This window comes from Triturus cristatus, chromosome 1_2 (genome assembly GCF_964204655.1).
Source record: "Triturus cristatus chromosome 1_2, aTriCri1.1, whole genome shotgun sequence".
NCBI lineage: Eukaryota > Metazoa > Chordata > Amphibia > Caudata > Salamandridae > Triturus > Triturus cristatus.
The window spans coordinates 195,605,607-195,631,933 of NC_140580.1; the positions used below are offsets into that span (position 1 = coordinate 195,605,607).

At 41.3% G+C, this 26,327-nt stretch overlaps 1 protein-coding gene across 1 annotated transcript in view; it reads right to left on the bottom strand.

Moving 5' to 3' along the window:
* Positions 1–26,327, bottom strand: part of SORCS3 (sortilin related VPS10 domain containing receptor 3) — a 2,496,310-nt gene that overhangs the window by 191,079 nt on the left and 2,278,904 nt on the right. Inside the window, exon 20 of the mRNA XM_085603452.1 lies at positions 19,590–19,723. Within this exon, the coding sequence (XP_085459578.1) occupies positions 19,590–19,723 (134 nt within the window). The remainder of the gene's footprint in view (positions 1–19,589; positions 19,724–26,327) is intronic.

A 26,327-nucleotide genomic window follows, 5' to 3' on the forward strand; every position in this document is an offset into this window, starting at 1 on the left:
TGCATGTCCAGTCCTTCTCACTTCCAGGAAAGAGGGCAGCAGCTCAGCAGGGCAGGATACTGGCAGAGTAGCAGTCCAGCAGAGTGGCTGTCCTTTCAGCAGCAGAGCAGTCCTCCATCCTGGCAATGTATCCACAGGTCCAGTGTACTGAGTTGGTGGTGTCAGAGGTCCAATACAAAGTTCTGCCTTTGAAGTGGAGGAGACTTCAAAGAGAGGTCTTTGAAGTGCACTGCGTCCCTGCCCTTACTGCCCTGGCTCCATACTCACTACAGGCGGGGGGAGGTAGGCAGCCCTTTGTGTGGGGAAAGACAAAGACTATTCAGGTTTAAGTGTCAGCCCCTCCCTCCCATCCTGCCCGGGATGACCCCTTATGATGTGGATGGCCCATCAGGTTGTGCATAGCCCATCAGTCACATCTAACCTCCCTTTGTGGGTAGCTGTCTAGAAGGAATGCACAAAGCCCAGCTGTCACCCACACCAATGATGGTAATGCCTGCATTTTGGTAGTTGCAGCACTTTATACCCACTTCCAATGGTCCAGGACTGGATTGGCACCAGTTGGCAGAGTAGGACTCTCAGATGGCAGAGTCCAGGTGCTGTAGGTGGGTGACTGGAAGTCTCTAATGTCCCTGAGACTTCAAACAGGAGGCAGGTCAGCAAGTCCTTGGAGTCATTCTGGTTCTGGGTTGGAGAGATGCATGTCCAGTCCTTCTCACTTCCAGGCAAGAGGGCAGCAGCTCAGCAGGGTAGGATACAGGCAGAGTAGCAGTCCAGCAGAGTGGCTGTCCTTTCAGCAGCAGAGCAGTCCTCCATCCTGGCAATGTATCCACAGGTCCAGTGTACTGAGTTGGTGGTGTCAGAGGTCCAATACAAAGTTCTGCCTTTGAAGTGGAGGAGACTTCAAAGAGAGGTCTTTGAAGTGCACTGCGTCCCTGCCCTTACTGCCCTGGCTCCATACTCACTACAGGCGGGGGGAGGTAGGCAGCCCTTTGTGTGAGGAAAGACAAAGACTATTCAGGTTTAAGTGTCAGCCCCTCCCTCCCATCCTGCCCGGGATGACCCATTATGATGTGGATGGCCCATCAGGTTGTGCATAGCCCATCAGTCACATCTAACCTCCCTTTGTGGGTAGCTGTCTAGAAGGAATGCACAAAGCCCAGCTGTCACCCACACCAATGATGGTAATGCCTGCATTTTGGTAGTTGCAGCACTTTATACCCACTTCCAATGGTCCAGGACTGGATTGGCACCAGTTGGCAGAGTAGGACTCTCAGATGGCAGAGTCCAGGTGCTGTAGGTGGGTGACTGGAAGTCTCTAATGTCCCTGAGACTTCAAACAGGAGGCAGGTCAGCAAGCCCTTGGAGTCATTCTGGTTCTGGGTTGGAGAGATGCATGTCCAGTCCTTCTCACTTCCAGGCAAGAGGGCAGCAGCTCAGCAGGGCAGGATACTGGCAGAGTAGCAGTCCAGCAGAGTGGCTGTCCTTTCAGCATCAGAGCAGTCCTCCATCCTGGCAATGTATCCACAGGTCCAGTGTACTGAGTTGGTGGTGTCAGAGGTCCAATACAAAGTTGTGCCTTTGAAGTGGAGGAGACTTCAAAGAGAGGTCTTTGAAGTGCACTGCGTCCCTGCCCTTACTGCCCTGGCTCCATACTCACTACAGGCGGGGGGAGGTAGGCAGCCCTTTGTGTGGGGAAAGACAAAGACTTTTCAGGTTTAAGTGTCAGCCTCTCCCTCCCATCCTGCCCGGGATGACCCATTATGATGTGGATGGCCCATCAGGTTGTGCATAGCCCATCAGTCACATCTAACCTCCCTTTGTGGGTAGCTGTCTAGAAGGAATGCACAAAGCCCAGCTGTCACCCACACCAATGATGGTAATGCCTGCATTTTGGTAGTTGCAGCACTTTATACCCACTTCCAATGGTCCAGGACTGGATTGGCACCAGTTGGCAGAGTAGGACTCTCAGATGGCAGAGTCCAGGTGCTGTAGGTGGGTGACTGGAAGTCTCTAATGTCCCTGAGACTTCAAACAGGAGGCAGGTCAGCAAGCCCTTGGAGTCATTCTGGTTCTGGGTTGGAGAGATGCATGTCCAGTCCTTCTCACTTCCAGGCAAGAGGGCAGCAGCTCAGCAGGGTAGGATACTGGCAGAGTAGCAGTCCAGCAGAGTGGCTGTCCTTTCAGCAGCAGAGCAGTCCTCCATCCTGGCAATGTATCCACAGGTCCAGTGTACTGAGTTGGTGGTGTCAGAGGTCCAATACAAAGTTGTGCCTTTGAAGTGGAGGAGACTTCAAAGAGAGGTCTTTGAAGTGCACTGCGTCCCTGCCCTTACTGCCCTGGCTCCATACTCACTACAGGCGGGGGGAGGTAGGCAGCCCTTTGTGTGGGGAAAGACAAAGACTTTTCAGGTTTAAGTGTCAGCCTCTCCATCCCATCCTGCCCGGGATGACCCATTATGATGTGGATGGCCCATCAGGTTGTGCATTGCCCATCAGTCACATCTAACCTCCCTTTGTGGGTAGCTGTCTAGAAGGAATGCACAAAGCCCAGCTGTCACCCACACTAAATGTATTTTCAGAGACAGGCAGAAGGCACCAAATGATTAAAGTAAGAAAATGCCAACTTTCGAAATGTCAAACTCTTTGGATGAGCGCTTTAATGGTGCAAGATGGTACTTTTATCCGTCATTTTATGATGCAACGATGTTATCAGCCGGTCCTCATGTGGGAAAACTTCAACATCTAGCAACGTAAGGCTTGTTTTGGTTTTATTGAGGCAGACTTTAATATCCTTATGTCGTGAGTTTAGCCATCCAAGGAAAGTGTCTAATTCTTCCTGTGATCCTTGCCAGAGGCATCAGATATCATCTACGTATCGCAGCCACTGTAAAATACCATCTTGCACCATAAAAGCGCTCATCCAAAGAGTTTGAAAGAAAATCTTCCGTATGGTCAACTACTACGGATACGAAGGAATTGTACCAGGAAAAGGGATTTTAAGCAGCATGCATCAATTTTCTGTGAACAAATAATCCAAAGGGGCTACCCTAAAAAAATGCTAAAACATTCAACAAAAAGAGCATGGTATACTCCTCGTGAGGATCTTCTCCAAATAAAAGCGAAACCACCACTTGAGAGTTTGGTCTGTGTTTCAACATTCAGTACAGACACTAATAAATTCCGACAAATTGTTTTAAAGAACTGGCACTTGTTGCAAAATGTAGATTGTCCGTTTAAGAAGCCATTATTTGCTATGAAGAAAAATTAAAGCATTGGACAACAAATTATAAGGTCTGACATATTTCCTCCACAATCAAAAAGCAACTTACGCACTCAGTGGCAATTAAAACCTGTAGCAGGCCACCATAAGTGTGGGACTTGTGTTGCATGCGACTCTGCCATTGAAGGATCTGAATTTATACATAACGCTATTAAATGGAGACACACAGATTTTACGAACTGTAAAACAAAAAATGTTGCATATTCTGTGGTATGTCCGTGTCCCAAGGTCTACATAGGTAAGACCAACCAGCAAATAAACCAAAGAATCACGCAACACCGATCAAGAATAAAGAAAAAAGTAATAACTGCACCTATGGTCGAGCTTTTTTAGTCGAAATCCCATAGTGAGAATGAATTCAAATGGACGGTGTTGTTTGTTTTAAATACAACAAAGTGCCTGATTGATATTGATACAGCCTTACTACAAAAGGAGGCATATCTCATTTTGAAATGTAACAGTGCGGCTTCTGGGCTAAAATGAATGACCGAATTATCAAGAACATAATTTTTGGTTGTGTCCAGAAATTACAAAGTTGTTAAAGAACCAAATCCTGATTTCTGCCAAAAAAACTACATCTCCCATAATACACTGGGGTTGTGCTGTTGTGAGCCTTTGAGGAATAATGCTGCTATTGGTTGTTTTCCAGTCACATATCAATCCCAATGAGTCATTGCACAGTTAGGTGCTTTTATTCAGGCTACCAGGGAATGCCTGAAGCTGTCCGACTTCGAATCGTGTGGTTGTGATAAAAGGAAGGATTCGTTTTTTAAACCCAATTCAAGTAAGTTGACACAGATGCGGCCGTTTAGTTAATCGGTTCGTGGTTGTGTGAATATTTACATTAAACAGATGGCTTTTTGTCATTTTAGGAATGCAAAGCAATTAGAACAAGACGGAAATAATATCTACTCGAGAGGCAAGCACCAGTTCTGGTACTCTGTTTTTAGCTTTTAAAATCCTTCTTGACATCTGATATTAATGTCAAAGAGCAAGGTCAAGTGACAGCCTTATGGGGCTCTTGAATTTTTCAGATAAATTGACAATCCTTTGAAGATTCGGCTCGCACGGCCTGTGTCAACAACATTTCACTTGTGCAGGTATGCATGGAAACTTGACACTTAAATCATTTAGATAAACGTTACAAACATAAGAAAATGACAGTTTATTTCATTTTTTACTGAAATAGGGTAGGAAATTCACCTCAAGATCCCCTGTGAGCGTTAGACTTGTGAGACCTGCTTCCACCAGATAATGCTGCTCACATAAATATGTTAGTCTCAGAAGTCATTGTAGACTGGAAGTATTGATTTAAAAGATTATTTTAAAACGACCCCCCCCCCCCTTTTTTGCACCTTTTAGCTTATATCAACATTTGACAAACATGAAGCCCTGATGAGAGCCCCAGTACTTCTTGCCTGGGATTCGAAACGCGTTGGCATTTAGTGTTGGCATTTAGCAACACCGAGGAGCTGTGAATTAACATTAATTTTATTAGAGGGAAATACAATGAAAAGTATTTCCCCCGTTTGTAGTAATTGTTCCCAATGTTTAGCATTCCTTTGAGGCAGACTGGTGGTAGCATCGAGGTTTTGCTTTGTTTAGAAATATGATATGGTGCATTGTAATGTTAGCCATTTGTTTTATGTAGTAATGTCACATGTTTTAATGTTTGTTGTTTATGAATATTGTTGAATCTTTGAATGTTTTGCTTGTAAATTGTTCATGTCTTTGGAATGAACAAGCATTATTCTTTTCATATATTTTAATTATGGTGAAAAAAAGCATAAAATACTAACGAATGATAAGGGTAAATAAATAACCAGATCAAACTAAAATAATTGTTGTTTGACCATTGCTATAAAGAAACAGCACAGAAGTTAAGCAGGTTTCAGGTCCCCCCTCCCTTTTTTAATGAGTTATATGGCCCTACCTGATCCTGGTTCTTTGGGCCTAACCCCACTTGTTGGTTGAACTTTCTAAATGTGGCATTTTCAGAATTACAATTTAAAATCTAACTTCACCATAAATTGTGATTTTAAATTGTGATTTCAGAAACACCACACTTGGAGGTCCCAACCTTTTCCAATTGAAAATTACACGCATACGGTTAAATAAAGTAATCCCACTGTTAACCAATGGGAGAGATAGGCCTTGCAATAGTGGGAAGCAAATGTAAGTGTTTTTCACTACTAGGACATGAAAAACTTAAAAGTACATGGCCTACATTTCAAACACACTGCACCCTGCCCTTGGGCTGCCCAGGGCCTAACTTAAGGGTGACCTATATGTATTAAAAAGGAGGTTTTGGGCCTGGCAAAAGGGTTAACTTGCCAGGTCATTATTGCAGTTTAGAACTGCATACACAGGCTCTGCAATGGCAGACCGGAGACATGTTTAAAGGGCTACTGAAGTGGGTGGCACAATCATTGCTACTGGACCATTATAGTTTTTCATTTACAGGCTCTGGGCACATGGGATGCACTTTACTAGGGACTTGAACGTAAAATAAATATGCCATTTGTGGATAAGCCAATGTTACCATGTTTAAAGAAGAGATCACCTGCACTCTAGAACTGGTCAGCAGTGGTAAATTGCCCAGAGTCCTAAAGCCAGCAAAAGTGAAGTCAGCAAAAAACAGGAGATCTGAAGGCAAAATGTCAAGGAAAATCATGCCAAGTCTAACAATGGTTCTCTGCCTTGCAGATGGTTGCTATTGATCTGCATTATCCTGCTACAGCCTGACCGCAGTGGGAACTGAGGGTTAATCCCACTAACAGCCACAGATGGAGAATGTTTGGGATGTGTTGGTATTAAAATGGACAGAGACATCCCCATTTAAATAGGGACCTAGGGATGAGTTTCTTATCAGTAATTTTACATTGTCTCTGTATGATCCTTCTAAGAGCTATTGCTGTACATTGTCTGTAAATAAAGCCAGGAAAATGTATTGCATATGAGTGACTCAACAACTGTTACTGAGAAAATGTGAGATTTATTTGAAACTGTAAATTTCATTTTTATTGCTGCTCAAATATCATTATGCCTATTAAATTCCGTACAGAATTGGCTCAGATGATCAAAAGTGAACTTCAATGTAAAATCAGCCCAAAAGTGCTTCATTATCTAGGATTATACTTCTGTTCTTTGATAGATTAATATATACATATGAATATATGCTGCTTAAAATGTTGGAATAATTTCCACATTACTGGTAGATCTGCTTTGAAGTTGTGCACTATACACATATTTGAAATCAAACCATATCATTACCAGCAATAAGAAAGAGGTTCACTACTTTGATTAAAAACAAGTATTCTAACAAACAATTCATCTCTTTGAAATGCCTCCTTCATTGGTAAAATCACTGTCAAGTTATGTCTTTTGATGAAGGTTGTGCAGAACTTATTCCGCATGGCAAAAGCCTTTAATAATTTTTTGCAGGTTTGAGAAGCCTAAAATAACTGAGCAGGCTAAAATTGTTTTCAGTGAAAAATGAAAACAGAAAAATGATAAATGGGCAGAATGCATTTTAGCTTTCTTTTACACACAATTTTAATTATATTTAAATATTGAACTGAATATTTGGCCTACTAACTATAATAAGATGTCCTGTATTATCTAAAACCCGAAATAAAACCGAGCTAAATATTTGTATAAAAAAATCACCTAAAATGGATCACGATTTTGGCGTCCAAAATGCACTAACCAGAGAAATGTTAAAGCAAAAATACTTGTAATATTAATATAGGTATCGGCTTTAATCATCATATTTCCATTTATTGGTTTATTTGGATTCAAAAATCAATACGGCATTCCACAGCACAAATTCAATTGGAAGCTCAAAAAACTAAAAAGAATCAAAATGAGTGATCCTAGAATACAACATAGATTTCCTAATTTAACAATCACAAGTTGTTACAAATTTCTGTTCTGCCAAGCAGAGTTTAAAAACAAAGAAGCAACAAAGAAGTTCGGGTGGGGTGGTACTTCCTTACAGCAGCAAAGCACAAACGCACTACTTGCCCTTCTTACATTTAGGACCTCAATGAGAGACAAGGGCTATTGCCTGCTAACGTTGTCATAATGATGAAAGCTTGTGTCCATAACATTTTCATTACAAAGGCCACTACCAAGGGCACCGGGCTCTAGTGTTGCTTAATTTCCTGTTCACAACACGAATTGTTAATAATCCAGCCTAAATTTGGCATAAAGTCAACAGGTGCTGGAGAGGGGAATATGGAGTTTAGGTGGTTCTGAGATAAGACTCACCACCTCACAACTTTTTGCAGGCAAGATAGGTGCTGCCTTTAGGTGCTAATTTGAGGGGTTACACATTTTTTTAACTATATCCACACTCCACACTCACCTTAGCCACATGCCAACCTCTAGTATGCAGAGTGTCAGTGGAGAGACAAATCTAAGGGATAGCTAGGTTATAAAATAAACCTTTTATGTGAATAATCCATGGGATCAAACCTGGGCTTTTGCAAAATGTCGCTGAATATTGCTTCATAAGGATTAGTCTAGCGTCATATCCAGAACAGTGAAAGTCTCAGTTGGGCTAAAGTGACAGACACTCAAAATACCTCGCTCCTTATGCTACATCAGCGTGTCAGTAGCATGGGGAAAGACAATAATTGCTTAAAAATATATATTTTCGTGCTACAGAGTTCAAACCTGTATAATGTGCCGCTAAGAGACCTAGCATGGTAGACAGTAAAGTCAACTGACATGTCAAGACACAGCTTCCAAGCCTCCAGTTAAAGTTTGAGATTAAACTATTTCCATATGTATTTGATCTGCTTAGCCCATATGCTGCATCCAGCAGGGATATCTAAAGATATTGGGGGCCCTGGGCCAAATATATTTTGGGGGCCCCTGTTTGGACCATCTTTAAATTCATGATTCAGTTTCAGCTCTTTCATGCCCTCTTTGTCCAGTTCACTGACAATGCTCAGGCGCACTAGCCAACATTCTAAATGTGTTTACATCTAATATTCAGAGATGGTAATGCGTGTTTTCAATATTGCAACAGAGCAGCAGCATAACTGCAAATAATCTCTGGGACACGCTGCCACTTCGCAAATGTGAAGTCCTGGTTTGATCTAAAAGAAACTTTGTTATGGATGTTGCATGACACTTAAACACAATTCTCTGCAAAATGTCTGTAACAGACTCTCGCACATCACCCACAATAAAATGCATTAAAAGAAAACGGTATTTCTAACGATCTGTTTATGAATTATTTAAAGTCATCAGGGCAAGACTCTCACCAGAACAGAGCTGGCTATATCAGGTGGCCCCCTGAAATGCTTGGGTCCTGGGCCAGAGCCCACTTTACCCATACCTTAAAACATCCCTGATACACACATAAATGATCAAATATCTTGATTAAGCCATGGCTTTTCCATTCAAGGAGAACCTCTTTCTCAAATTTTGTTTAAGGACTACTGGGAATACTTTAGACCTCTGGACATTAATGATGACTTTTGATTCCTTGTAGAATTTTTCAAATATAGCCAAGAGCCACTTCAGGCCTTTTTCTCTGCACACATATACATTTCATCATCAGCATATAGTAAAAGGTCAACTTGATCAGATTCCACAGCATCAATAGCCATGTTTCTTGAAGACACATCCCCATAACCAGACTTAGAAATTCCTCAAAATCTATGTCACCTAGTGTTTACCCAAAGATGGTAATGGTTGAGCTCAACAATGTGGGGTACCCATGGTAAACAGTGGAAGGCTGATTAAAGTTTAAAGAAAGTTTTTGGGCAATGTAGATATAAACTTTCTTGGGCAGGACCAGTATAAGAATGAAAACCATCATTGACGCAAGAGCAAGACATGGAATCCTCCATCATTGAAGTACCGTTGTTTAGAATAATTTTCTGTGTATTCCTCCTCGAGTTTTAGTGGAAGAGTGCTTATTTTCTTCATCAGCATAATTCAAAATTAACTTCTTAGTGTGCTGGGACTTAAATTAAACATCTGCTTGTGGGCCATATAAATACCAATCAGCTTTCCCGATGAAACCCTTCTATTATCCTTATAAACATACAGCTTTCCTTGACGCCAGTATAGGTAGATGTAATGCTGAGTGAAGCAATCCAATACTTTACCTGCTTAGACTTTCCGCCCCATGGCTGAGCCGTTTATTTCAGTGCCGGCTCGCAGAGGGAGTGCTGTGGGGCAGTGGAGCGGGGCGGGAGAGGGGCAGGGTGGGGGGTAGTGGACTCCGACATACGGCGGAACGGAGTAAAGTAAGTAAATTACCTTGCGCACGCTGCATCGCCGAGTTGGCGATGCAGCGCCTTCAAGGTAAATTGTTTTATTTATATATTTACTTACTTTACTCTGTTCCGCCGTATGTCGGAGTCCACTACCCCCCTGCCCCTCCCCGCAGCCCCCCTCTACCGCCCTGCAACACTCCCTCTGCGAGCGGCCACTGATTTATTTGATGTTCTTATCTCTTGGCATCTGAGTCTCCATGACGTTTTTTCCACATTACATATTCTGGATACATTTGCATCTTTTTTTCCCTGTATATCAAGGATTTTAAAGTTAGGCAAGGTTTGCAGAATCCTTAAGAGAAAATCCAGAAAATTGCCAAAATATAGTTTTGGGTGATTTTGACTATTTTCAGTTTTTCACGAAAACAAGCTATGTATTGGACCTGGCCATTGGACAGGATCTACCCGGAGCTTCTCACCTTTACCCTCCTCTGTTTTTTGCTGAATTTGTTTTATTTTGCCCTTAGGACTCTGTGCACTTTACCACTGCTAACCAGTTCCAAAGTGCTTCTGCTCACTCCACTAAAACTTGGTTAAATTGGTTTATACCCAATTGGCTTATTTAATTTACTTACAAGTCTCTTATCGAGTGGTATATCAGTGAGCTTGCAGCAGTCATTTGCCACCCACTTAAGTAGCACCTGTAAACATGTCCCAGGCCTGCCAATGCACCCTGAATGGAGTTTTAAACTGCTAAGTCGACTTAACATTTAAATCCCCTTACTAAGACTTAAATTCCCCTTTTATTACATATAAGTCACCCTCAAGAGAGGCCCTTGGTAGCCCACAGGGCAGGGTGCTGTGTAATTAAAAGGTTGGACATGTACTTTTATATTTTACATGTCCTAGTAGAGAAAAACTCCTACATTTCATTTTTCACTGTTGTGATGTCTACCCCTTCCGTAGGATAACACTAGGGATTTCTTATTACATTTATTTAGCTGTAAATTTCAATTGGTAGCATGTTTGGTGTCTTTTGAACAGTAATGAAAACCCTTTTTAATGGTCTTTTTTTTAATTACGATTTTGAAAGTTCCACTTTTAGAAAGGTGCTGTTTGTCTGCCCTTAGCTCTTTTGTGGCGGTAGCCTGTCTTGGGTCACATGACTTGGTGTAACTGAGAGTAAGGCTGTGATTATAAGTTGGAAGGTTAAATCTGTCTTGTGTGTAAACTCCTGTTTACACCCAGTACAGAATCACGAGGTTGGTTTTATTTAATACACCCTATAATTATCAGATGCATTAAATAGCCCAAAATTGGTTGCATTTCAGGAGGTCAATACTGCTGAACTTTTACAGGGGGAATATGTACTGAATTTACCATACCATGTGGAGTTTGGTGTATTAAACACTAAAATGTGCATGTTATTCCCCAATAACTCGTAATAGGTGCTATTTAAAACACCTGGTAAAAAACTAACCTAAAGATATTGTTATTTACCAGGTGCGATAAATAGCACCTTTTCATGTAATCAGACCCTTACTTTTTCCAAATTCCTCCCAGACAGTCATGCAATAGCAAGATTAGGTTTGCCTTAATGGGCCATGTGCTGACAGGATGAGGGTGTGGACATGAGCACAGCCCCACTTGTAACTGATTATGGAGTTCTCTGCCCTGACACAAAGGACCTATTGAGCACTGCTCGGGAATCGAGCATCACTCAAATTGATCGGTGTGAAGTGCTTGCTGGAAGAGTGCTTGCCGGAGGGCTCATCAGAGGGCTTCTCGGACACTGCAGAAGTGGCTGGAGCACCTGCGCCCTCACTCCGGGACTCGGTGGTTGTTGGCTCCCAGAGGGTCTATCAACTGTTCAACTGTTCTCAGAGATGGAGGGGATCTAACCAACTAGATTTAAATTAAACTGGCCTGTACATTACAACAGCTAAAAACTTCTTAACCACATCACCACTATATACGCTGCATGTCAGACTGGCCCAAGTGCAGAAAAAGACAAGCATTACACTGGATGTTTTAAATGTGTACCTGAACCCAAGCTGATGCAATAAACTTGAGGAACACCTTGGGGACTTTAAAATAATTGTATGCGACATAAGGAATAAGGCACACAGCAATTGCAAGCACCATCTCCTCATCCTTGGTGACTTTAACATCTACCCACCTGAAGACCTAAGGGAGACCACAAAAAAGTGACAAGGAGATTAGTTTGGTTATCCCATCACCTGAAATGGGAAATTCCCTTCCCCTTAGCAGGAACAAGAAAAGGAAATTATTCAGTGATTTTCTTTTCAAACTGTATCTAACCTTTCTGAATGGTCAAATCATATCAGGCAGCCCTACAGATCCACATTTCGGAACAACATAAGAACTAGTGTGATCGATTACATTCTTTATCCAAATGAGCACTGGGACCTGGTGTTGGACATGGAAATAATTCAAAAACCCAAGAATGACCATGATACCTTCTGCTTCAAGTGCAAAGCCACTGACTAAGCAGAAAATCGCCAACCTCTTTACTACTAGTATCATTCCAAGCAACAGCAGAAGAGTGGTAAAATGGACCAGAGAAAACTATTTGAATGACAGGATTGTGCTAATGGCATGACTGGAGCAATTTCTGACCAGTATTGTGGATAGTGATGAGCATGAGGCAATATTACCAAATTATAATAAACTCACAAGAGAGCTTACGCATCATTAGTCTGCAATATGACCATCAAGGAGAAAAAGCAGGAAACCTGATAAAGAGTGCAGAGCTGCCAAGCAGATGCTGATATGCGTGCATAATGACTAGCACGCCTCCCCAGGAAATTAGCAGACTTTTAGGGCCACTAGAAAGGAATAGAAAGCCTTACTTGGAGTGAAGAAATTTAATTAAGAGCAAGAAGTGTGGGAAGATCTGATCAAAACAGCAGAGGGAAAAATATAAAATCTTTCTGGGGGAAATTGCCAAAATATTTTGACAAGGCCCAAAATCCAGGGACCTCCATATTCCAGTACAGACCTGGGAAGATCACTACAAGAGTGTATACTCCAGTGGTGACTGTAAACCAGCACTGGTAAAATGCAATGCCCCCCCCCCCCCCCCAACAAGGCATTTTATCATCTTGCACCCTGAAGTGGAAACAGCAATCCTGCAACAGAAGGCTTACAAAGGACCCTGCCCAAACTGTGTACCAGTTGGAGCAAAGAAAAACAGATATAAGTCAAGCATTACATAAGAATGAACAACGAGTATTCCGCCTTCATACTGACACCCAGGGATTAAATGATAATATTCCTTGGGGCCTCTAGGCAGGTAAATCAAACTGGATCCTTTAACAACAGTAGGTTGCCAGTAAAACTCCGTATACTTATTTTTGAGTCGCCCTGTGGTGTTTTTACAGTAGCCATTCGGAATTCCCTGGCAAACATTTTCTGTGTCTTTGCATCAGGCTTTTACTATGCTTATTGCATCACAATAGTACCCCTCACCCCCTAACAAGAGTTGACTGTCAGTAACCTCTAGACTCATATCAACCGGGGTGCTTTTATAATAACCACAGAGATTCCCCAGCCTGCAACGTTTCTTGCCTTTCCAAGCAGATGTCTACTATACATGGTATGCTACAATATTTTCTTTCCACTCAACGGGAGGGGATCATACATCGACCCAGAATTATGGCTCATGACGATTTCTGGGTTGATGACTACGATTCACAGAACCCTTTGTCAACAGAGAAAGCCAGCGTCTGGTCTAAACACAAGAATGTACCGCACGTGACCTAACATGTTATGCTACCCAGAGAAAGCTGGAGCCCGGCTTTTGCCAATCCGGCACCTGTCCTGGACTCTCACGTCAGAGTGGAAGCCGGGCCGGGATACAATATGAATGTGTGGGCAAACATTTCACGAATGGGGACACGCTCAGTAGGAGGGCCAAGTATGAAGACCCGAGCACCAAAGTTTTCAGCGCTTCGGGGCTCGATACAGGTGATACGAGTTGCGGTGAATGTCAAGCAGATTGAGAAAAAACATGCCCACAATTTGGCTTCAAATAACAATACATGCCAGCACGACCTTGTCATACAAGTTGGTTGTCCTCTGGGGCATCTTAGGGGCATAGTGGTCGTGCTACCTTGAGAAATTAAGTTTGAATATTTTGATTGCACTTTCAAGAACAAGAAATACACAGACTTTACAACACATAACATAAATGCCTTCTATACAAAGAGTGCAGATAATATATCAATATGGTTTCTCACTCGTTATTCCCTTGTTTCCTTTTTTCCCTCACTACTATGGATCCCACCTATCCGAGTGTGACAACTCCGACCAGACCATGTGCAAACTAGCATTTTAAAACCAGGTAAAAAAGCTGCTCTGGTACTATATGTATCTCTATACCCTTGTATGCTGTGTGTCACTCATGTATGTGCTGTGATTGAATGTTTTTAGTACCACTGTATCACGTTCATTACTGTCTTTTAAGCTAGTGTTTTAATTGTATGGGGGCTGTCCATGCACAGTCCTCTGACCTACTCTCATAATGGGAAACTATACCATTATGAGCTTCACAATGATTTTTTTAATTACTACCATTACTATATTTAACTCTGCTTGCTATCTGCCTCTGTATTTCCTTTCTTTTAAATAACCTGGAATCTCTACACATCTTCTGAGGGACTCCTAACTAACGCTACTGTAGTGTAGGGACACATAGATCTCGCCCTGATGAATGGCTAAGACTGTTTGGCTAAAAACTATAGGCAGAAACATGTTGGCATGATAGTGTTACCAATTCAGTGACGCATATAGGTCATTATAACCACATGTGCCTCCTGATAGTACCCTGTGGTGTTTTCGAGCCTAGGATACCACCTGAATAAAGGATGTTTTGTGGTTTATCCTAAGGCTTTTCTTCACTTTGAAACTGGATCCAAGTATTTTATCCAGAACAGGACCATCTTGCCAGGATGGGACAAGGTGGCAAATTTTGAAGAATGTCACATTACATTATGAGTGAGCATACCTTGTCCAATTCTTGGAATTGCCCTCTTTCTGGGAGTTAGATTAAACTTAGTTAACTATGAAGACAATAGTGCATGTTTGCTTGTGAACAACCAGCTTTAAGCAATAACAGGGTGTCACACCAATTTGTGTGATTGTGATTCTATGAGTAAGAGCATGTGTGAGCCCATTGGTGCCCTTTTTTCTATTTTTGTGTGTTATGGCCTCCAAAATTCCCATTTGGCCCAGGCCTGTGTACCATCAGATATGCCTGGCATCGGATGCCTCAGCCATTTTTCCTAGTGCAGTGTATCTTTAGTTTATCAAGTTTCATAACATTTTTCCCTTAGCCTTTACAGGAACTCTCCAATTCCAACCAATTACGTTCCACGCTCCCGACTCACGATCAGCAGTCTATCATACCCACCTTGTTCACTTATCGAGGTGAACCTTCCTTACATTCCTCTCTGCATTTCATTGAATGAATTAGGTCTCTCTCACTTCTTTCTATTCCTTTTTGAGTTTTTATTTCAGTGGCTTTGACTCCACCTTGACGTAAGTTCATTGTTAGTGCCCGATTAGAACTGTTTAGCTTGTAACTCTTCTTTTCCTCTCCTTTTCTTTTAGAATATTCCATCTCACTCTTGGACTCCCTATCAGTGCTTCTGATGATCCCATATTTGAGAATGGGATTGAAACGTCATTGACCTATGTTGTGGAGAGTTTGGAGCACATTCTCACCGGTATGCAATTTGTCGTAATTCAATTGTGCTTTCATTTAATTACAATTTTGTTGTAACTATTGTCTTATTTAGTTTTAGGGACCATTGTTTCTTCACTTTAGTTTTTTGACATGGTATGGTATTGTATGTTGAGGCTAGGAAGAGTTTTGCATATTAGTAGCACACTACTCCATGGGAGCCCACCATAGTGATTCTATAATACAATAGTTAAAAGATTATACTTGTCAAGCCATTTCGTGCAGATGTCATGCACTTTTTGGTAGCTTTGTCATGCAACTTTAAGCAATGTGTTACTACAGATATCGAATCGGACGTGGGTCATATGAGATGCTTCACAGCAATAGTAACCTTGTCATGCATATTAAATTGAAGTTGGCATGTTGCTTGTCACAATATTTGCCATTTTGTTTACTAACTGGACCCACATCACCACCCACCTCAGAAAACTCCACTGGCTCGCCATCCAGAAGAGATGCCTGTTGAAGATCAACACGCACGCACACAAAGCTCTGCACAATGAAGGCCCAGCCTCCAGCAACCATCTCCTGAACTTTCACCTCCCAGCAAGACTCCTAAGCTCCTCCTCAGTAGCCCATGCACACACTCCCACATACATCACAGCTGTAGCAGTGGCTGGTCCTTCTCCTACCTCGCCGCCAAGACCTGGAACGACCTACCCCTCAAACTTCGAACAGCACTCTCCCTGGCGGACTTCAGGAAGAAACTCAAGACCTGGCTCTTTGAAAGAGATGTTGCATCCACACTGCCCAGATACCCCAAGGGTTGACAGTGCTGCGCAGTACAAATGTGTATTTGATTGATTGACATGCCAGAGTGAATGTCAGAAAATATGAAGCTCACATCACCCCAATTTTACTGGCCAAGCTATGCTCTAGGGATTGCATTAATATGCCTTAAATTCTTAGTATATGTGACAAGTGGGTTTATAGTGAAGGAGGATCAAATTAGCCAGGGATCAGAAGTTCAAAATAACTCCTTACAAAATCGTTTGCAACTCCCAAAATCACCTCTTAACTCCTAAAACACATGCATGCACAATAGAGCTTTCACAACGTTTAATTACTTCCAAAATGCTACAGTAGTTAGCTGATATATAGTTCTTCCTCATTTAGGCCCCGTGTGTGCTACATCATGCCTCTATTTTCCCTTGAGAAGGGCGGGATATGCCCAGAATGCATCTCTCTATTACTGAGGTTACGATGCCGGGCCTATTCCCACCATACGCATAGCAATATTTAATGAAAAATACCTTTCTTTTGGGGAAACGCTCCTCCACTGAATATGCTACATTAAATAAAATAATTATTCACAGTGTTTATTTCTTCTGTTCGCCCCCTGTACATTGAAGCATCTGTCCACTAAGGTGCATGTTTTGCTTTTAAGTACGCACAGGTTACCAATAGAAAACGCAGCACGTTTAATTTGTTTAGTCGAGTTAATTTTATCCATGCATGAATGGTTTACTGAAAACCAGTTTGTGGCACAAATCCACTCTAGCTCGTATCACGCAGTGAATTAGAACCAATTTAATCATAAGCGTGTCCTAGTTCAACAAATTATTTCAGTATGATTGCTTGAATAACATTCTTTATAATGGATTGTACAAAGAAGCCCCGACTACCTACTCAGCATCGTGTTTTTTATATTTTGGCTGATTAAAAAGTATGCTTACTGCTAATGCAGTTTCTTTCAGCTTCACTAAACCTGCCTCAAACATACTCGCTGGCAAGCTTTCCATGCAACCTTTTTGTTGTGCCATAATGAAGGTTTAGTGGTAATCTGGCATTGAAAGTTATATGCCTAACAATGTGTTCAACATTTTGAATGTGTGATGTTTGTTGGGCGAGCGAAGGCTGACATTTGCTGTTATTCAATTTTTACGCAGCATGTGTGTTGTATCCAACTGTAAACAATGAATGCATTTGTAACTGAAATGTTTCATTGAGGCTTTGTAGTGGTAGCCATTTTGGGACTGGTTTAAAAAGGCTTTCGCTCACGTTAGCGTGAAACAAAGCAATAAGAAGCAGCGGAAAGAGGCAGCAGCCATTGATTTACTATCCAGTTCAAAAGACGCTTTGCATTGGAAAGTTGAGCATTTCCCAGCACAAAAAGGCTCTATGTCAAAGAGGTATTTGGGGTGCGGATCAGCGCAAATAGCCACATAGCCAACGTGCAAGCAGTGTGTGCAGTGCAGAGCAAACGTCGAAACCTATGTGTTTGTCTGTGTTTACAAAATTGCCATTGAAGTGTATGCCTTCAGAACAAATCCAATGTTAGACAGCACACACTAGCCTCGTCGCCATGATGTGATGCTGTGAGTTGGGCAAGGCAGCTTGTTTGTGAGCCAGCAAAGTAGATAAAACCAGCAGCCGTCCAATCTTTGTACATACGGGTGTTTCACCATGTGTTGATTTTTATGCAACGTGGAGCAGCAAATTTGGACTCTGGACTGTATTGTGTGAAATCTTAATAAATTGGACCATTGTTTACAAATAATTGACCTCCTCTTCAAACCTTGGACTCTTGCAGCATTAAAGAGGCCCTAGGGACTTTAAAGGTAATAGTGTTGCTGGAGACCCTTTCGAGCAGAAAATGTCTACTGGGAACCTGTCAAAATGGACGTGCGCGCTTTACTGCTGGGGCTGCATGACTTTTGTATGTGAACATATTTTATTGGTTGTACAAAAAAAAAGTTAATTGCGCAATTGTGCATTATTTGCTCATTCCCACATATTAATACTAGAAAATCCCTATGACTCAATTTTCACAAATAAAATACTGGAAGTCTACAACTGTCACAGATTTCCTGGAGAAATTCTAAGAATCTTTGAGAATCCCAAACATTGGAAATGTTATCCAAATCCAGAACTAAAGTTACAACTGTACACTTCTAACCTTGTGAGTCAGACCCATTAAGTTAAAGAGATTTTCGTGATGCCAAAATTGAGGTCATATCCTCTTACTTTTTATTGCAAGATGTGTCGAAATGTATTAGTGTGTTGTAGAAAGTCTAAGCCTACAATTCGCCTCAAATTGTGAGCGAACGTGAGCATGCAACGGAGAGTTGTAGGGAAGAGGTTTAGTGAAGGTTGATGATGGATCAGTGCCATCTATTAGCTGTTGGAGCCATTTGATGGGGGTTTCGAGGGGCAGAGAAATGTACATTAATGGGAATTATAAAACTAATTTACCTAATATAGTGTTTTTTGAAAAGGGGTTCAGGTTGAATATTTGCCTATGCAATTTATTCACTTCACTGAAAGTGCTCCATGTTTCAAGATTAAATTAACTTTGCTATGATTCAGACCTGCAGTTGCTGGTCTTAGTTGAAATTGGTAACATGCAATATTATTTTACCTATACTTTAAGGGATGCAGCCTCCACTAAAACCTCATGATCTTTTTCCCTAATCAAATTCCAGTGTGATTGAGTTAACCAGCTGTTCACTGAGTGAGTATTCACACTGTCCAATATCTTGTGCTCATGCCTCAGTGACAGATAATTTCCCTGCGATGGGTCACCGTGTGATGTTGTTTGCCCTGTAAATAAAAAAGTTATTACTGTCTCATTGAAGCATACATCAATGCACTATAGACTGATTATTTTTTCTTAGTCTTACAATGAGCTATCCTTATGGACTGCAAGATACAACCCTAAGGCATGCGTTCTTCATATTTATGATACTGTCAAAGCTACTCGTACTTCAAAATGTTATTATAATACGAAGAAAGTGATGACCTAACAAAAAGGTTGATGTTAAGAAAGATTTGTTGGATAGGAAATTCAGCCACTGTTGTGCAGTAAGGATTGAATGACCAAGGAAATATAACTTATTTTGTGAAACTTGGTAGCAAAAGATGGACTTTAACTTCAAGTATTCTACCAGAAACTGTAGAGAATATGTGGATCCAATAAAAAGAGGGAGATCAAATTGAGCTGAGAAGTCTTGAGTAAACGTTTGACAATAGGAAATACTCCGCTACTCAGTTGTAACAAATACTTCCTGACGTTTTATCTTATGCCATTTCGAATGGATTGGCTGCTGTATTTAATTTATTATAATTGCATAGTGCTTTGTTGCCCCTTCAAATATTTCTCGCACTTCAAAATATAACAATTCGTGCTAATAGCCAAATGATAAAATGTATACAACAGGGATAAGTGAACACAAACAGCTAGCTCACAAGTTTTCGGTCTTCGATGGACAAAAACAGTTAGCCAGTCAGCTTTTGCTTTCTGCCTTCATTACATTGATTCTACATTAAGTGATTGTCAATAATACATTCCCAAAATGCCTTACCTTTGTATTATTTCCAATCCACCAAAAGTACGTGAGTGTTCCCGCCTGGATAGGCCATACCACGGCAGTGATATTAATTTCTTTGCTTTTGATAGCGACAAATGGAACACTCAGATGAACATGTTCGATTGGACCTAAAGAGGAAGGAAAAGGGCGCATTACTTCCAGCATTATTCTGAATGCCCAGAATTGGATAAAGACGCATAGATATTCATTTTAAATTATAAAAAATAGCCATACCACGGTCTTAACTGATTGTTAACTTGCATTGAAAATACAATTATATTCGACTAACCATGTTTTAAATATAAACACGCAGAATGATAATACCGGGCAAGCATTTTGGCAAGTGCATATAAACACACAAAAATCCACTTATTCAAATAATTCCTCCATACCTTGCACCGAAGATATGCATTTCTACATTTCAGACTTGAAATAATATATCACTTCTCCAATAAACAGGACAAACTGACTCACCACTTTGTTTGTTTGGCCTACCAAAACGGTGCTCACTTCCACTAGATTTATAATCTGGCCATGAATTGCCCCAATATTAATTGATCCGAGGATACGAGAAATATTAGCACTTCTTGAATATATTCTAAGAATGGATGCTGTTCTCCTTGGCCCTAAGTATATTTTAGTTTCGCTCTCTTTTCAGGTCAGCAGAGTAGTTAATTTCTCTAGATCAAAGGTGATCAACGTAGGGCCATGACCTTAACATATCTCTAGGTTAGATACATATCTTAAATATACAAGCAAGCAATCTAAATGAAGTAATTTATAAGCATAATAGCATCCTAAAATCGGAAATTGATCGGACCATTCTGGATCTAGGATGTACCCCTTTGGTTTTACACTTTCGGGAAATCTGGGAATCCTGTTTTTTATTTATTTTTTTATTTGAAGTACTTTAGCGACGTACAAAAAAAATTAATCAACAATACATGAGATCAGATACAACGAAAACAGGTTCAGCCTAGAATACAGCCAAACAAAGAAGTTTTAAACATCGACTATCGAAGAAATCAGTCGGAATCAAAATAAAGCCTCCAGATTCTATCAAATTTTCTTATACCTCCCACCCGCATAGCATAAATTTGTTAATTTTTCCTAACTCTCCTCATTTTCTGTATCCTTTCTACTTTAGATGGAATTTGTTCTGACCGCCAGTTCTGCAATAACAAAGATCATGCGACTCCATTGCTATGAACAGTAATTTAACAGATTGGGTAGGGATTTTAAGATCCGGGTCAAAACCATAAAGCATCAATTTTTCTTTAAAAGGAACCGTAATTTTATAATAGACCTGGAAAAAAAACAAAAATCTCTCCGCAGGAGTACGATATAATAACCATTTCCCAATGAATAACATTCTGCGCCAATTAGCTCCTCTAAGTATACTAAAATTAAGCTGATTAATGGTCTTCCAAGTATTCGTAGATAGTACATGATATTCCTGTTCCTGCCATTTTTTAATTGCTTTTTGACCTAAATCCATTTCTTTGCTAGCCGTTAAGCAACGCTTCCACTCCCCAGGTCTCCTTACACATTCATTCAGAAAGATGTCCTTAATCAGTTGGGTTGGTTGATTAAGCTGTTCAATATCAAGTTGTTCCAAAAATTTGAAGATAGTATTGTAAGACCACAACAACAAAAAATTCCTCTGAATAAGACATGCCATCTCTGTTGGAGTTATCCATACTCCATTTTTTAACAAATCGACTATTTTAATAAATCCTACTCTGGCCCAATTATCTACTGTCTCAGATCCAATTTTAATGCCTATCAGTGGGAAGATACTAGACTGCGGAGTTGTTACATTAATTAATGGGAGAGAATATCTTTTAAACATAGCAGTGCAGTTTTTTAAGAAACCATATCAAGGTCTTATAGCGGACTAATTTGGGAGATTTGAAAATCTGCAGGGGGGGGGGGGTGGTATCTCATTTTCTAAACAAATTAGGTAAAAAAAAGTTTATAAATAAGGTTTGCCCTTGAGTTTGATTCTTCAACCTCGACAAATATTGTATAAAATATGCGTTATAATAATCTCTAATATTTGGTAAAGAGAGTCCTCCTTGATCTAAATCCGCATAAAGAGTATTGAATGCTATACGAGGTGGCTTTTTTGCCCAGACGAAAGCAGAAAACAAAGATTCTACCCTAGAAAAATAGGTACCTGGCAAGAAACAAGGAATAGTGGAAAACAAAAAATTAAATAAAGGAAGAACGGACATTTTTATCAGGGCGACCCGACCCTGAATCGAGAGTGGCAAAGAATTCCAGGGTGTAAACATTGACCGGATCTTTAAAAGAAGGGGATCGAAGTTAAGCGTGGATAAATCCTTAACTGTGTGTGAGAAAAAGAGCCAGAGATATCTTTTCAGTTAAGTATTTAGACAGCACCTTAAATCGGGATGTATTTCTAGCTCTCTATTCCCACACTTCAGAATCTCAGTTTTCTTTTTATTAATCCGATAGCCCCCTAAAGCTTCGAATTCCTCAAAAATCTGAAAAATCCTCATTTGCGAATAAAGTTTGGGTTTAATTAATAACATAATATCATCCGCATAGAGTTTGATCTTCGCCATTGAAGGAACTGGGGAAAGAATACTAGTGCAATTTCTTATTGCAGCAGCAAGGGGCTCAATAAAAAATGCAAACAAAACGGGGGATAAAGGGCAGCCCTGTCGTGTGCCGCGCTTGACTGAAATAGTACCGACCATTACCGTATTTATGATGATATTTGCTTTGGCAGTAGAATAAAGATTTCAAATTAAATTTACTATTTTATCAGAAATCCCAAAGTGCTCTAAGATAATAAAAAGTGTCTCCCATACCACCAAATCAAAAGCTTTTTCTGCATCCAATAACAAAATCAATGCAGGGATTCCTCGTGTCTCAAAATAATCTAAAGCTTCAATTAAATAATGCGTGTTCGTAAACAAATGTCTCCCTGGAATAAAGCCGTTCTGATCCAAATGGATCAACTCTGTTGAAATACGATTCAAACGCATTGATATTAATTTTGTAACGATTTTATAATCTATATTTAGTAAGGTAATAGGTCGGTACGAGATCAGATCTTTGGCTTCTTTCCCCTTCTTCAAAAAACTAACCACAGTTCCTTCCCGAAAAGAGTCCGGAATCGGGCCTCCTTCTAGCATCGAGTTCAATAATTGCAAAAAAAGGTTAGAGAGTGCAAAAAAAAGTTTTAAAAAATTCAGCTGACAGTCCGTCTGGGCCACAAGCCTTGCCATTTGGGAGATTTTTAACTACCAGTTCAAATTCTTCCAGGGAAAATGGGCGCATCAATGTTAATTGGTCAGTTTGAGAAAGGCGCGGCAATGCACAGTTTTCTAAGAAATCTGATAACTTTTCCTGATCAATATTATGTTGCTGACTGTAGATATTATTGTAATGGGAAAGCATTATCTTTCCTATCCCGACCGAATCTATTACGTCTGTTTGGGTTACTGGGCATTTTAATCCTCTAATCAGATTTGCGGCAGCTTGTTCTTTCACCTGCCAAGCCAGAAATTTCCCAGTAAAATTACTCTCTTCGTAAATTTTTTGGGATTGTCTATAGAAAATCTCCTCACTTTGGGCATAGTAATACGAGCTAAGTGCCCTTTTGGCTTCATCTAATTGATGTGAAATAATGCTGGAGGGATTCAGCTGTCTTAATTCATTTAAGACTTGTATTCTTTGTTCCAAAGTATCTTTTTTACATTTAGCTACTTTCAATACTGCTGCATCTTTACTGTAACGGAGAAAGGGTAGGATATAGGGAACAGATTTGCTTTGGTGGAAAGTTTACCTTCTGAGTTAGAAACTTTTATGGTGGAGAAGGGGTTTGTGACAAGTTGTTGGCAGGGCAAGCTTCAAGCTGAAACCGAAGTGGGGCTTGACAATAATGGATTACTGAAGAATGGGGTTTCGGTGAAGTTGTCGCTAAAGGTGGGAAAGCACTGAGCAGGCAAAGTCCATGCTCAGGAAGGTCTCAATCTCGATCAGATGCTGCTTAACGTTGGTCCCGATGAAGCTCCACTGGGCCTGGGGTCACATCTGATGCTGGCTTTAATTCTGACTCTCACCCCCGAGCTGTCAGATCAAAGCCCCCCTTTGGCACCAGTCACCCTTCCGTGTAGGTATGCATACATCAATTATATATAGCGCCAACCTGGCGGCGAGCATTTGTGCGCTGTGCTGCGAGAGCGGAGACCAGGCCTGAGCTCCCTGGCCTTGGCTCAACCCTCTGACTACAGGCTGGCTGGAAACATCACATCACAGGCTCTTAACGCACACCTCACCTGCCCTCTGTCAGCTCACCTGGCTCTAACACCCTGCTGTCCTCTGTCACCCCACCCCGCGTGCGTGGCTGCCCGGGCTGAGACAGCTTCCCGTGCACACACACAGCCGCACCCGAGTACTTCACAGGTCTTTAAAAGACCGTTTACTTGTTAATGAGGCTTTGTTGTATTTCACCTCTTCTTAGCGCCCCTGCATCTCCACTCTGACTATCGCTGGAATCGCCCGGCCCCCCATAGAGCAGAGTCTCTCTGAGTCAGCACTGCTGCAACCGGCGGTGTTTGCTGACACTCTTTAAAAAAACAAAAAAAAACACACACCGGTACAATGTCTACAAGGTCCGCGGGCTGACAAGGAAGCCTTGCCAGGCCGCTGGCGGCCCGCGGGCCGTCCTATGAGTACCCGTGCCCCAGGCCATACTGTCAATGGTGGAGGCCCCATGCCCAGTGCCCTTTGTCCACTGTCTGGGAGTCGTACACATTTCATCACAATGGAGCCAGCAGAGGTCAGGTAACAGCTGGACACTGGTATGAAAGCCGTTTTGTTCTAGGCAAGAAATTGACATCTTTCAAAAAGCATCACTTCCAAAATAATATTATAAAATCAAAATTGACCATTAAGTTGGACTTTAAATTACAACTATAATGAGTTATTGAATCATTCTTTCAACTATCCCCTTCCCTTCAAACTGAATAAAGCACTTATTTAATGTAGTAGTGTAAACCAGCATTAACTAGTAGGAGAGACAACTATGCCACAGCAAAAAATCCCTTTGTAAGTTTTTCACTGCCAAGATATATAAAACATACATTAAACATGCCAGACTTTTTAAATACCAAGCACCCTGCCCTACTGTCAATTCTGGTTCTCCCTTTCAGATGATTCAGAAGTATAACAAGCATTGGCATAGCCAATAGATAGTGCCTTTGGGACCGTATAAGTGTTTAGTCAGAGATATTGACTTTGCCTATGTCTTTAAGCATTTTTGTTACCTTATATATGACCAAGAAAGCATTATGTACAACTGAACGACCATATTAAACAAGGTCTTTGTAATGTATAAACTATAGCGCTACGAAGCTGTGCTGGGCATCTGGTGTTTTTACAAGATCTCATTAAAACATTTTCCAGTGGAATCCGCAGTAAGAAGCACCATGTTAAAAACCTGCCCCATTGTTCCCCGCTTGGTGTGCAGTCAGCAAAGCGCCCAAAGGCTGCCCTCTTGGTGATTCTCACAGTCGCACAAGCTTCGCTCTCTGAGCTCCCAATGCAGAGGGAGGGTGCGGAGAGGGTGTGCCTGTACCAGTGAATTCTACATTGAAATTTCCAAATGAGACTGGGGACGAAGCAAATAAGTAATAATGTCACTGGTGTTTATTAATAATTTTTTCGGAGTTTTTTATATAGCGCGGATTTGATCAAACGTATCTAAGCGCTTTACATGAGCACCAGTGGCGTTAAAGACGGAACATTGATTTTGTTAGGCACGGGGAGATTAACTAATTTGCCCTGGACCACAGGATGTTGAGGGTTTCTACCAAGACTGGAACCCAGTCCCCCAACTTCAAGGTCCACCGCTCTAGCCGTTTGGCCACATCCTATTGCTGTGGGTAGGCCGAGCAAGACATGTTAATCACAAGAGCTCATGCTGTATATATCCATCCTAAACCACAACAAGGTCTTTGTAATGTATAAACTATAGTGCTACAAAGCTGTGCTGAGCACCTGGTGTTTTTACAAGATCTCATTAAAACATTTTCCAGTGGAATCCGCCGTAAGAAGCACCGTGTTAAAAACCTGCCCCATTCTTCCCCGCTTGGTGTGTAGTCAGCAAAGCGCCCAAAGGTTGCCCTCTTGGCGATTCTCACAGCCGCACGAGCTTCGCTCTCTGAGCTTCCAATGCAGAGGGAGGGTGCAGCGAGCGTGTGCTTGATTCCATGTGACTTTACCAGTGAATTCTACATTCAAATTTCCAAATGAGACTGGGGACGTGGCAAATAAGTAATAATGTCACCGGTGTTTATTAAAAAAAGAATCGGAGTTTTTTACATAGCTGGGCATCTGGTGTTTTTACAAGATCTCATTAAAACATTTTCCAGTGGAATCCGCAGTAAGAAGCACCGTGTTAAAAACCTGCCCCATTCTTCCCCGCTTGGTGTGCAGTCAGCAAAGCGCCCAAAGGTTGCCCTCTTGGCGATTCTCACAGTCCCTCCAATGTAGAGGGAGGGTGCGGAGAGCGTGTGCTTGAGTCCGTTTGACTTTACCAGTGAATTTTACATTCAAATTTCCAAATGACACTGGGGACAATGCAAATAAGTAATAATGTCACTGGTGTTTATAAATTTTTTTAGGAGATTTTTATATAGCGCGGACTCGACCGAAAGTATGTGAGCACTTTACATGAGCACCATTGGCGTTACA